This window comes from Ursus arctos, unplaced genomic scaffold (genome assembly GCF_023065955.2).
Source record: "Ursus arctos isolate Adak ecotype North America unplaced genomic scaffold, UrsArc2.0 scaffold_22, whole genome shotgun sequence".
Lineage (NCBI taxonomy): Eukaryota > Metazoa > Chordata > Mammalia > Carnivora > Ursidae > Ursus > Ursus arctos.
The window spans coordinates 10,009,102-10,021,916 of NW_026622897.1; the positions used below are offsets into that span (position 1 = coordinate 10,009,102).

General features: G+C 40.7%; 1 protein-coding gene across 7 annotated transcripts in view; it reads right to left on the bottom strand.

Annotated features, from left to right (window-relative positions):
* USP28 (ubiquitin specific peptidase 28) overlaps positions 1 to 12,815 on the bottom strand; it is a 57,696-nt gene that overhangs the window by 15,612 nt on the left and 29,269 nt on the right. For 4 of the 7 annotated variants that reach the window (XM_026505727.4, XM_057316678.1, XM_057316679.1 and 1 more), the window contains 7 exons: positions 11,500 to 11,586; positions 10,713 to 10,850; positions 9,817 to 9,890; positions 8,851 to 8,927; positions 7,519 to 7,667; positions 5,589 to 5,716; positions 2,932 to 3,027 (listed from right to left, as the gene is read on the bottom strand). In XM_026505727.4, coding sequence (XP_026361512.1) covers positions 2,932 to 3,027; positions 5,589 to 5,716; positions 7,519 to 7,667; positions 8,851 to 8,927; positions 9,817 to 9,890; positions 10,713 to 10,850; positions 11,500 to 11,586 — 749 coding nt within the window. Of the gene's footprint in view, positions 1 to 2,931; positions 3,028 to 5,588; positions 5,717 to 7,518; positions 7,668 to 8,850; positions 8,931 to 9,816; positions 9,891 to 10,712; positions 10,851 to 11,499; positions 11,587 to 12,815 lie in introns of all 7 variants that reach the window. The other 3 variants (XM_044386641.3, XM_044386639.3, XM_057316677.1) reach the window with 1 other exon arrangement.

The following is a 12,815-nucleotide window of genomic DNA, read 5'->3' on the forward strand; positions in this document are numbered from 1 at the left end:
AGGCTCCTCCGCTGGAAGCCTGCTTCTTCCTCTCCCACTCCCCCTGCTTGTGTTCACTCTCTCGCTGGCTATCTCTGTCTCTGTCAAATAAATAAATAAAAATCTTAAAAAAAAAAGAAAAGAAAAGTAAATTCTACTTCTCAAAAGAACACAGATATATTAACAGTACTCAAATCTGAAAATCATGCTGGTGTACCCAAGGGTTTATTCTTTGCTACCCTTAAGACCCCTACGTGGAAATTAAGAACAATGAGAGAAAGCTGGAAATGAAAAGCAGGTGTTAATTAAGGCCAGAGTTTAAGAAAACTGGCAAATCTTTCTTCTGCAGGGTCCTCAGTACCCTATTATTCATGCACTCATTCAACGGCATAGGCCAGCCAAAAATTATTGAAGATTTCTTTGGGATTAGTAAATAATAAATATCTTTAATATGTAACCAAAATAATTAACAAATTATTTTAATACTATCCAATATTCTGCTTACCAGCACACATAAGACTCAGTAAAAACACAAACTTTAATGAACTCTGTAATTCACTAGAGCGGACAGCATTTAAATAGTACTGGTTGACTGGCTGGTACAGGTGAACCCTATTATTATGAGGTTCCATTTACAAAGGGATAGAGAGGCACTTGGAAAGAAAGAAACAGGTACAGAACTAGGAAGAAAGAAAATTGTGTCCATTTCAAAAAGGACACTATGAAATGAGAATACCAGTGGGAAATAAAGTATAATGCAGTTCAAAGTCAACCACAGGTTAGAGGGTAGGTAGCAAAGACACTTCATCCTCACTAATTTGAAGGAGAAGTAGAATTAGCGGCTGGCTGCCATGGAGTGTGGCGGCTTTCACTGAAAAGGATGTCAAATATGTCAACATGGAGGAGGAACCTTAGAAAACTGTACTATTCCTTAGATGTATTTTCTTGCCTCACTTCACCTACTCTCAGCTTATCTAACTAAACCGTACCTACCTTTCAAGATCTAGTTCCTCCATGAAGTCTTCCTCTATATACTACCCCGCCCCCTGCCCCGCCGTCTCCCTGCTCTGAACTTCTACGGGACAGGACCTGAACCTCATGTCTATACCACAGACGTGGCTAATAGGTCTTCAGAAGCACAGAGCGTTTGTTGAAAGAACTAATTTGCACATGAATGGCCTGGGCCTAAGGAATCATTTTCTTACTCGAAATGCAGCACAGATAAAATATGTCATAGGATCTCCAGTCATCATCTTACAACCAGCACTTGAATACGATACTGATACACAACTTCAGGAAAAATTTTCCTCTAAGAAACTTAGCTTCAGTTTTCTGACACAATCATTGTCCTGTTGTACTCAATTAATTCCTTTAGACCCACTGCTTCATACAATGCTGCACCTGTATTCAGTTAGTAGAACCCGAGCAAAAGTAGTTCCAGGAAAGAGGTCTACGTTATGCAAGAAATCTTATTTTTAATATTATATTGAGGTATCTTAGAGAAGAAGTGGTGAACTTTTTGTTTCATGATGAAACTAATGCACGTGCCTGGTAAGAAAGCTCAAATGCGAAAAAGTGTAAAACAAATCATCAAAGTCATCCGCTCCCATTGTGGTTCTACTACCCTCTTGTATCCACTAACAGTTCCTGTACATTTTCCCGGGAGCAGGTCACACTTAGACAAGTGATTTTTTTTTTAATTACCCAAATAAAATTACCCGAGATTTTAGAAGTTATTTTACTTATTTATTTTAAAGATTTTATTTTTAAGTAATCTCTACACCCAACGTGGGGTTTGAACCTACAACCCCGAGATCAAGAGTCACATGCTCTACTGACTGACCCAGCCAGGTGCCCCTTAAAAGTCATTTTATTTATTTTTTAAAGTAGCATCATACTACAGAAAATGCTCCTATACTCTACCTTAAAATCTAAAGTCAGAATGCCCTGTTGGTTCCTGGCAAATTGAGTTTTTCTAAGTTATAATACATCAGATATATTTGGTTCTATAAAAACAATTAAATTTTTCCAATCTTACAAAGCCATCACTAAAACCTTAAAAGTAAAACAGAGCCACAAGTAGAGTCCTACAAATCACTTCCAGGTCGGTATTTGAAGAATCAATCCTCAGCTTAAGTCTATATGAGACAACTAGAGAACTGATCACCTATAACCCTGGATAAGTTCTTCCCAAGTGAGAGAGGAAGCTGGAGATGGGGACCTATGGGTGCAGGGTCTATCCTGGGCTGGTATAGAAAGTGCTGCCTCTCAGGGAAATGAACAACCTCGCGATGGAGTGGGCAGAGGTGGGGTGGTGGTCACAGCAAAACTGTGTAGTAGAGAAAGGGGGGAAAAGCCATTGACACTACATGGGATTTTCTTCTTAAATGCTAAATCAATGGGATCGATTTTTACTAGAAAGAAATTACACTGACTCCTCCTTTGGAAGTCATGGGGTGATTCCAAAAAAACAGTCAGTGGGAAACAAATCAACAGAAAGGGAAAGATTCCTCCATGAGAGAGAGGACTTGTTCTGTGTCACGGCCATTAGCCCTCTGAGTCATTAAGGACCTGCTCCAGAAAATGCTTTCCCCAGAATAGCGGGACTGGAGCACAGTGACAGTTACCTCTCCTGTGTTTGTGAAGAAGATGACGAGGGGAGTGGAAAAAGTAAAGGGCTATGAACTCAGAGGCGGAGCTCCCTTCGTGCACCGCCAGGGACTGACGGTGTGGCTCTGAGTCCCGCCAGACCTCGGGACTACTAATCGCCCACGGATATCCCAGCTCCTCTTACAGACTGCTCCATGCTTAGAGAATTCTCCCCAGCTATTTTATAAAACACACTAGTTAATACTTAAAATCCAAATTAATTCTTAAATTTAAGCAAATTATCTGGTTTTAATGTTCTACTCTTTAACATTTCTAGGCACAAAGGGGTCACGCACGACTCACCTTTCCAGTTTTTGTTGCAGAACTTTTATTTCCTCCTTCAACTTTCGAATACACTCTCTCTTACTTCGAATAAGCTCTTTGCTCTTGTACATGTACCTAAGCAAATGATAACACCACAAACACAATTTTATTTAAAAGCATTAATGGCACACAATGAGAGTAAGCCAGGGATACGAGGGAACTTCCTCAACCAGACAAAGGGCATCTATGAAAACATACAGCTAAGATCATACTTCATGGTGAAAGACTGAAAGCTTTCCCCCTCAGATCAGAAACAATGCAAGGGTGTCCACTCTTGTCTCTTCTACTAAATGTTTTGCTGGAGGTATGGTCCGTGCAAGGAAGGAAGGAAGGAAGGACGGACAAGGGAGGGACGGAGGGAGGGAGGTAGGAAAGGCATACAAATAGCAAAGGAAAAAGTAAAACTGCCTTTCATTGCAGAGATAATTTTTTATGCAGACATAATTGTCTACACAGAAAGTACCAAAGAATTTACAAAAATGCATCAGAACTAGTGAGTTTAGTAAAGTCAAAAGATATAAAGTTAATTAACAAAGGGTGGCGGGAATCTGCAACTCCGTATACTTGTGAAGAACAAACGGAAAGCAGAATAATTTAGAAACCATTAGAACTTCAAAAGCATGAACTATTTCGGTATAAATTTACTCAGATATATGAAAGACCTGCACACTAAAAATTACAAAACAATGTTGAGAGAAATTAACAATTTAAATAAATGGAACTACACCAGTTCATGGATTAAAGGACTCAAAACAGTTTCCTCAAACTGATCTAGAGATTCCACATAATGCTAATCAAAATCCCAATAGTTACTAGGTAGTAACTGACAAGCTAATTCTAACACTTACCTAGAAATACAAAGGACCAAAACAGCCAAAACAATTTTGAAAAAAAAAAAAAAAGTTGGAGGATTTACCTGATCTGATGCCAAGATTTACAATAAAGCCACAGTAATCAAGACAATGTGTCACTGGCTTAAGATTAGATGATAGATAAAACAGGGACTCCAGAAATAGACCCACACTACATGCTCAATTAATTTCTGACAAAAGCACCAAGGTAATTCAATGGGGGGAAAGGATAACTAGACATCCACGTGCCTCCTTTTCCTCCCCTGCAAAAAACAAAAAAACAAAAGCCCTTATCTCATACTATGTATAAAAATAAACCTTAATGGGTCATAGACATGAATAAAATAATTAAAATTATGTAATTTCTAGGAAAGCAATAGAAGAAAATCTTTGTGACCATGGGTTGGCAAAGATCTCTTAGTTAGAACACAAAAACACAAACTGTAAAAGAGAAACTGATACATTAGACTTCATCAAAACTAAAAACTCATTGTCTCCTAAAGATACTGGTAAGAAAATGGAAGAGACAGCACAGATGGGAACTAGGTGGTTCTGTATCCGAAATACATGAAAGAACTCATTCTTACAACTCAGGATGAACACAATCAACCCAATTAAAAAATGGACAAAAGATCTGAAAAGACACTTCACCCAAGAAAATATACAAATGACCATTAATTGAGCACATGAAAAGAAGCTCAATATCGATGGTGATCAGGGAGATATGTCAAAAGAAAAATATGATATTCCTACAAACCCACGAGAATGGCTAAAATTTAAAAGACAACAATTCTAATTATGGGCAGATTTGGAGCAAATGGAATTCTCATACAATGCTGGTGGGAATGCAAAATCATACAGCCACTTTAGAAAGCAGTGTGGAAATTTCTTATACAATTAAAGATACACTTTTCATACAACCCAGCAATCTTACTCCTAGGTGTTTTACACAGAAGCACTAATAACCACATCAAGACTTTGGGGTGAATGTTCAGTAGCTTTATTCATAATAGCCTAAAACTGGATACATACGAAATGTCTGTCGACTGGTGAATGGAAAAAATACTGGACTATTCCTACAATGGGATACCACTCAATATGGATGAATCCCCAAAACCTTATCCCCAGTGTAAGAAAACAGCCACAACAGAGTGTATTTTGAATACTAACGTCACTATTGTGACATTCTAGAAATGACAAAACTATAGGACCAGAAAACAAGTCAAGTGGTTGCTGGGGCCTGGGGGTGGGGAAAAGAGACCGACTGCAAGGGGCAAGAGGGAATCTCCTGGGGGATGGAAATATGCTATATCTAACTGTGCTGGTTACCCGACTACAGACATTTGTCAAAACTCTTTGGCTCTACACCTAAAGAATGGTAATATTGTTTTGTGTGTAAACTATAAATCAGTAAACCAGGCTTTAAAAAGAGTAAAATCCTATAATAGGAGTCTGTCTAGGAATTTTTTTTTCTTCAGGAATATACACAGTGTTGAGACTGGAAAGAAATAGACTGTGGCACATACCTGCTCTTCACCCTAGACTGAGCGGGGCTTTCATCCGGAGCTGAGCTACTCAGGTTGTGGTCCCGAGATCAAATGCATCATCAGCGTCTGCCTGAGAGCTTCTCAGAAATGCCAACTCTAGGCCCCAACCTAGATCCAATGAATCCGGTGACCCCACTTTTGCATATTATCAAGACCCGCAGGTGATTCCTATGCGCAATACACTTAGTAAATGCTCCCCTTCTCCTTCTGTAATCCACCAACAGGACACAGAACTCACCTGTCCATATAAATGATCTGAGGAAATTCCAGCTTATTGTGAATTTTCTCTGGCTGACCAAGGGACTGATTGAACTCAAACCTTGAGAGTTCAAAGGTCAACACCGGAGGTAGCTTTGTAAACCAACGCTATGTCAGAGCAGAAATACGAAAGAAAGAAGTTAATTTCAGGAAATAGTAAAAGCCAGATTTAAAACATCCCTCATCAAACTTTCTTCTTCTGGTATAGAATTTATATTCAAATTAAAGTCACCCTAGAGGTTTTTTTATCCCAAATACTAAAATGATCACTTAGCATCGTGCCCTCTCAGAGAATGTGGTTACTCCTCAGGACTCCAAATTTATGAGCCAGTCAACAACATTTTACTCGACTATTATCCTCAGAAATACCCACCCTTAAGCAGGTGAACTGCACCAAAAATCCTCACCACTTACTAAGTCATCAGTAGTCAAGAGAGGGTAAAAACCTGTAAAGAACAGCTAACCTAACCAAAGAATCAGAAATTATGACCTAAGCAGCATATAATTAAGGAGTCAATTCTCTCCATGAATCAGCTCAGAAGACTAATATGTGTACATATATACTATTTATTTATAGTCTATTACCCACAGTTTGAATCCCCTTTATTTCTAAAATAAGAAACTTGAAAGAGCCTCATGAGTGCTCAAGTTTCTGAGAAAATCTCTGAATTCTAAGACTTTACAGATGTCTCCTGAAGGACCCACTCAATCAACCCAGGATGTTCTCTTGAGCTTCAAGACAAGAAAGCACTGACTTATAAAAAAAGATCTCAACTGTTCCTGATCACAGATAAGGAAGAGCTAAACCAGAAGAGGCATTTCTGTTCAATTCACCTGTATGCCAGAGGTCTGCAAGAACAGCTCTAAGACGTTCCCTTCACCAAAGGTGCAAACGGCTAAGTTCCCTTTCCCTTGTTGGCATGAGGTGAATCCAGACAGCCTATCTGACTACCTCAGGGTAAATCTAAATAAGCATAAGGATTTTTTTTCTTTTTTTTTTTTAAATAGCGTTCCCATTCTTGAATAAAGGTCTCCAGAGGTCTAAGTAGCTGGTGAGCATCCCATCTCCTTTGTAAGAGCATGCATCACTGTGCACAGATGGGACAGATGCGGTGCCTCCCAGCCAGGACTCACAACTGTCCTCGGAAAGCGAGGGAGGCGGCAGCTCTCTAACAGGGCCCATGCTGCCCTACAGCTCACGCACTTCGACACGGCTCATGTCAGGCTCCTCATCTTAATCCAAAAAAGTTCTGCCTCCTCCTATAGTATGTGCTGAGCTGGACTCACATAAGTCCACAGTTTTGTTTCAAAATGTACGATGAAAGGACAACAAGCCAAGCTGTGTGGTATTGACGGTTATGCTCCAAAATCACTAATTCTTAACCCAACTGGAATTCTGAGGCATTAACTACCCTTGCTCTCCTGCTAACTTCCCCCTTTCTTTCCAACCCACAAAAGTAATGAACGTTAAATTTGAAAATTTTTTAAAGCAAAGGCAGAATTTACTATGAAGAACAGTAAATATTATAATAGGGAAAATATTCTAAATGGCATACCATAGGAGTTAATCACTGTACTTTTACCCTCCGAAACTATGGAGGCAGTGGGTTCTCCCTACTGGTACAGGTAGGCTTCAACAGAAAAAGAGAAACTTGATCATACTTAAAACATCAGAAGCAGCATACAACCTTTTATATGATTAACTCAAATTCATACTTTCAGCAAAGAATTTATTTATCAAACACTAAGACTGACTAATGCGTATCAACTCATGAGAGACCTTCAGACTAGTTCAACATCTGTTAAGTGTAAAGTTATTTAATATCTGATGGGAAGACAGTTTGCCAAAACGCTCAGTGCTACTTAACTGGCTTTGTCACTGGCACGGCAAATAAAAATATCCAACTTACCTCTTGCCCATACTTCACCGAATGAGCGGAAGGAAGCAGCTCAATGTCACCCTCCACCATGGCCCCTTCCAAACATTCGTCTAAGTTGCGATAACCATTTACCTGAAGGGGATACTGGCCGAAGGTCTCATTGTTACAAAAGGGCTTTCCTAGGCAAAGAAACAGATTGCTTTTTTAAAGACATCACTAGTATTATCTGAGGCTTTTTTTCTGGCACCACAGATGGCATCCTCTTAATTCAGCAACTTGCTGGGAACCATTAGAAGCGTACTTAAGCCTGTATGGCAATTTCCAACGAACCGGTGGATCCAGGCACTGATCGTGAGTGACCGCCACCGTCATGGAAAGAAAGACAAGCAGACATTACGTGCCTCCTGATCAAAGACGACCCCACCTCTTGTGAATTAGTCTTGCCAAGAAAAGCCGTACCTGAATCTGGTCAAACTCTAGATCCAACTACCAATTTACAAAAAGAGGAGTAGAGAGGAACGTGTGAAACTGTATCATGGATACGCAAGCAGCGAGATTTCAGACCGTGGGGCATCTCAGAGAATAAACCACCTGGTTTCTTAAAATACACATTTCAAGGAAAAAAGAGATTGGGGGAATAGTGTACAGACTTTGATATGAGACTTAAAAGATGTATCAACTAAGTATAAATGACCCACATTTAGATCCTGATTACAACAAACTGTAAAAATAAACACATCACCCACCCCCCCATATATAAAATTATAAAACAACTTGGAAATCTGAACACTGACTAGATGTTTGATATTAAATACTACTTTTTTGGAGTGAATATGGTACTGGATTGTTTTACAGAGAATATCGGAAGGGTAGGAGAAAAAAGGAGTTTGGGACTGTCTGGCCGTGAACTAGTGGTTGCTGAGTTCATGGGGGTTTTTAGACTGCTGTATCTGGATGATAAAAATCCTCCATGGCGAACAAATAATTAAAATTACACATCCAACATGCAGCTTAGATAAGCCTCCCAAGTGGAGAACCATTTCTGGCAGTCTAACTCAACCAAACCCTTTACGATTAGATATTACATCAGATAAAAACAACACAGAGAAACTTGAGTAGCATCACCGTGTCTGACATTAATACTAGATTTGGGCTGTGCAAATATTATACAATTAAATCTGACCGTTCTGAGGTAAACACTGTGCCCATTTTACAGATGAAGAGACTGAGGATCTAGGCACTCCCACGGTTTGCCCGTGAACCAATATTCAGACCTGGAAATGCCTGACTCGAAAGCCTTTTCGACTATTAATACAGATACGGTCACAAGTCTAGAACTAACAGTAAGAGCAGAGAGCTTACCTTCACGAACCCCTTCAGTGAGGAAAGTACCGTAGAAAAGCTGCACCATTGGATTTTCAGATTTGTTCCTGGGATTGCTGCTTTAAAAAAAAAAAGGAAACAATTCTCTATCATTTGGATCAGATAAATACCACACTAAACCTAACCGTCATTCAAAAACAAAAATAGTACATTTCCATCGACCTTCAAAGAGCCAGTCGTGGTCCAAAATTAGTAACAGATTGGCTCAGTTTACATACTCATTGGACAAATATACAGGCATGATCCCTGGCTGTGAGGAGCCGGGGGGGGGGGGTCCCTACATGCAGGAAAACACATGTATCTGCATTCATTCAATACATACATCTATAGCCAGTGACAAATGTATGCAAATTCTAGAAGAGGACAGAAGCAAGAATCAACCGTCTTGTGCAGTTTTGCAAATAAACACAAAAGTTCTTCCTAGTGGCACAACAGAAACGGACAAGCCCACCTTAAATAAAGTGTTAACTATGTAAGGTGCTACTTGCAAAGCTGTCTTATATGTACTTCTTTTACTTAGAGTTAAAACAATTTAGAAAATTTCTCAGCATCTATATTCGAAAGACGATACTTATATTCTTTGCCCTGAATTTCACTTCTGAAATTCATTTCAGCGACTGCAATAATTAAATTTGATTTACCATGTTCACATCTAGGATTGATTTGACCTTTTAACACGTTGTGTAGCGCAGGCTATGACTTTAAATAAAGTTCAGAGTTAATGGCCTTTCAGTGAAAGGTGGCAGGTGGAGATGATTATCTACATCTTCAGACAGAAAACCCAAAGGCAAGGAGGATACAAAATGACAAGTATCTGAGGGGTTACCCCATGAAGTTTGGCAAAAACCAGCACTTTCTACTTGAGAAGAGTACTTTCCCCCCATCACGGTTCTCGCTGGACCACTGTGAGTAGGAAGGCGGGCCAAACAAACCCTCAACACTCACTTCACATTCACAGCTAGCTGGAATGCGTCCTCTAGCCAATCCAGGAGCTTGTGTGTGAATTCGCTCACATCTTGCTACAAGAGAGGCACAAATTGCATAAGAGTTAGATCCACACTATACTTAGGGAAATGAAAATCTGCCTTTATCCCGCCAAAGATTAAGACTGTAGGACTACGGAAGGATTTCCTTATGAAGGACCAATAGCAGGAAGAGACAAGGAAGCCTGGAACCCAGCCGCTGCAGGGACAGAAGGCAGCCGCTGACTAGCTTGTGGCTAGGAGGGAACTGGAATGCCATCATGTCCAGCCACATCTGTGTGTAACAAACCAACAAACAAAATCTTCTAGGAAGCCCTTAAAAAGAAAAAAAAGGTCCACAGAACAGACTGTAGTCCTCTAGAACAGTATGAGATCTGAATGGAGAAAAGAAACTTTTATGAAATGTTTTGAGAATTTTGTAGAACTGTAGGACCTTTAGAGAAAGAAAGGGAAAATTTGATTTTATGAGGCAGGGGCTCCTCTACTGGTGACAGATTTGTTTTTTAACGGAAGGTAGGGAAAGGAAAGTACTAATGTCTAGAAGAGAAAGATTGTTCAGAAATGCTGATCAACTTAGGTTTAGATAATACTAAAAATAAGATGTTTATCTGGGCTATCTCAAGGCAAAGGTGCAGACAAAGGGCTTTACTTTTGTCAGTGACCCTTTGCTATGATGCACTGAGGTATTTTCAACCTCCTCTCGATCCCACAGCCCCTGTCTACGTCTAGTCCCGCGCAGTCATGTTCAGAACTTACTACACAGCTGACCTGAAGCCACGTCACAGCAGCAGCAACAAGGCATGGCTTAAAACTTCACAGAATTGGAGGGAAAACAGGAGAAAAACAGGCTTCTCATACCTGCTGCTCCTCAGGTGACCGGAATGCTCCCTTTAAGAGATCCAGGGCTGCTGAAGGGTCTACAAATTTGCGATTTGATCCCATCATCAGAGCAAACAAATACTGAAGCTCTTGCATAAACACGATATTTCTCTTTTCCTGTAGAGACAGCAAAGTGTCAGCAGCACACAACGAGACAGCAACCTACATCTACATCAGTGAGGGCCTCTGATAAGGTCCGTGAAGGGGATTACCCGCAACTGAAGACTATCTATGTGGAAACCAGGAAGGGAATATTGAAGGAAAGGCAAAAATGCTTATTTTCTGAAGCTGCTGCCCTCCCTCCTGTTAGGAAAATGCACTCCCAAGGTGAAATCCTGGCAAAGGTTAGATCGCTGGCAGGCGGCCACGTCCTTGGGCAAGAGCCGACCACAGAACCTTCGAGAAAGGCCAGGCCTCCAGCATCAGGTCACCCATTCTGCATCACTCGGCCTGATCAGCAGCACAGGACACCATACATACTTTCTGTGATTCAGAATTTCTCAATCTCTCGCCCAAAGGGAGAAAAGCTGAGGCTGTCAGGATGACTCGCCACTTTCTTGAAACTATTTTTCTAATTTTACTCCTACTTAACTTCACATTTTTGCAAACCCCTGTTTCGCGGCACAAAGGAAAAAGCCATTTGGAAATGAAAACAAATACTAGCGCAAGCCAAAGGACATCACAGCTATCAGCTTTGGCCAGAATTTAAAAGGCTTTGGGATGAAAGGGACCAAACGAGAGTGAGGACCTCTCCACACCAACTTACCGTGTGACTGGGACAGTTTTCAAGCACGTTCTGCGGTAGACTATAGCTGAGGACGAGTCTTCGAAATTCAGGCAGTTGAAAGAGAGACTGAAAGAAAGAAAGATTCCTAGCCTTTCTTTCAAAATAACTGCAGCAGAAAGATATTTCTTTACTTGAAAGTACGTGGGACTGTCACCTGCTATTTCTACCCCTATCCTGTCTGAGAGAATGAGGGCTACGGTACAAATTAAGCTGACGGAATATTAATTCTTCTAGGAAAAAACCAGAAAGAACGTCATGACTGATGAGAGGGATGGATTAAAGAAGTATGGTACGTGTATGCGACAGATCGTTATGTAGTCATTAAAAGAACACTGTAGAAAGAAAACGTTTTCGTAAAAAGGACAAGTACACAGCAGTGAAAGTGAATGCCTGAGAGCTACAGGATCAACACGGAGAAATCCCAGAGCTATCTTCTGTGTGGAAGAATGTTCCAGAAAAACAGAGTATTAAAGTGTTTATAGTGAGTTTAATTACGTACAGAACAACATGGCATTTGGTCTAGGGATACGTGCAAGTGCGGTTGTATCTGTGGGGACAGGAGGCTGTGACTGGGATGGACGTAGCAGGGACTGGGTGGCCCAGGGAGCTGTACCATTTCTTTCTAAAGCTGGGCAGTGAGTACAGCAATGTGGGCTACTCTCCACTCTGTCACAAGAATTGCATTTTTTAAAAAAATTTAACAGCAGGAATTTCTGGCTTACTTGTAAATCATATGCAATCCTACTACGAATATCTTTTGAAGGTTAATGTTTTTAAAAATTCCTTGTATGACTATAGCTCCTCATCCCAACACACTCCTCAGAGGAAAACCCCTCAGGAAAGACACTGATGAAAAACTCTGGAAGCAACATCCTAGGTAGACAACAGGCCTCACTCCCTCACCTCGCACGTATCTCGCACCCGCTCATGCCCTGGGCAAGGAAGCCTAACTTACCATAGTTCATACCGCGTCCTGCTCCTGCAGCAAATTATGATTTGCCTTACCCTGCTCTTGTTTCTATCACACCGATCACAACCCAACATGTTACATAAATTTAGCTATTTAACTACCTCTGCAGTTTACTGTCTTGCCTCACAAAAATCTAAGTTCCATGAGGGCAAGGCCCCGTCTTGGTTCTATTCATTCCTTTATCTCAAGGGCCTAGAACAGGGGTAGACATATATATAGCGGGTGTTCCACTAACGTTTGCTGAGGGAACACAAGCACACCCACCCAGCCCAGGGAGCCCTTGGCTTTGTGTGCATCTTATCTCTAGCGATGCATTCCTCCATTC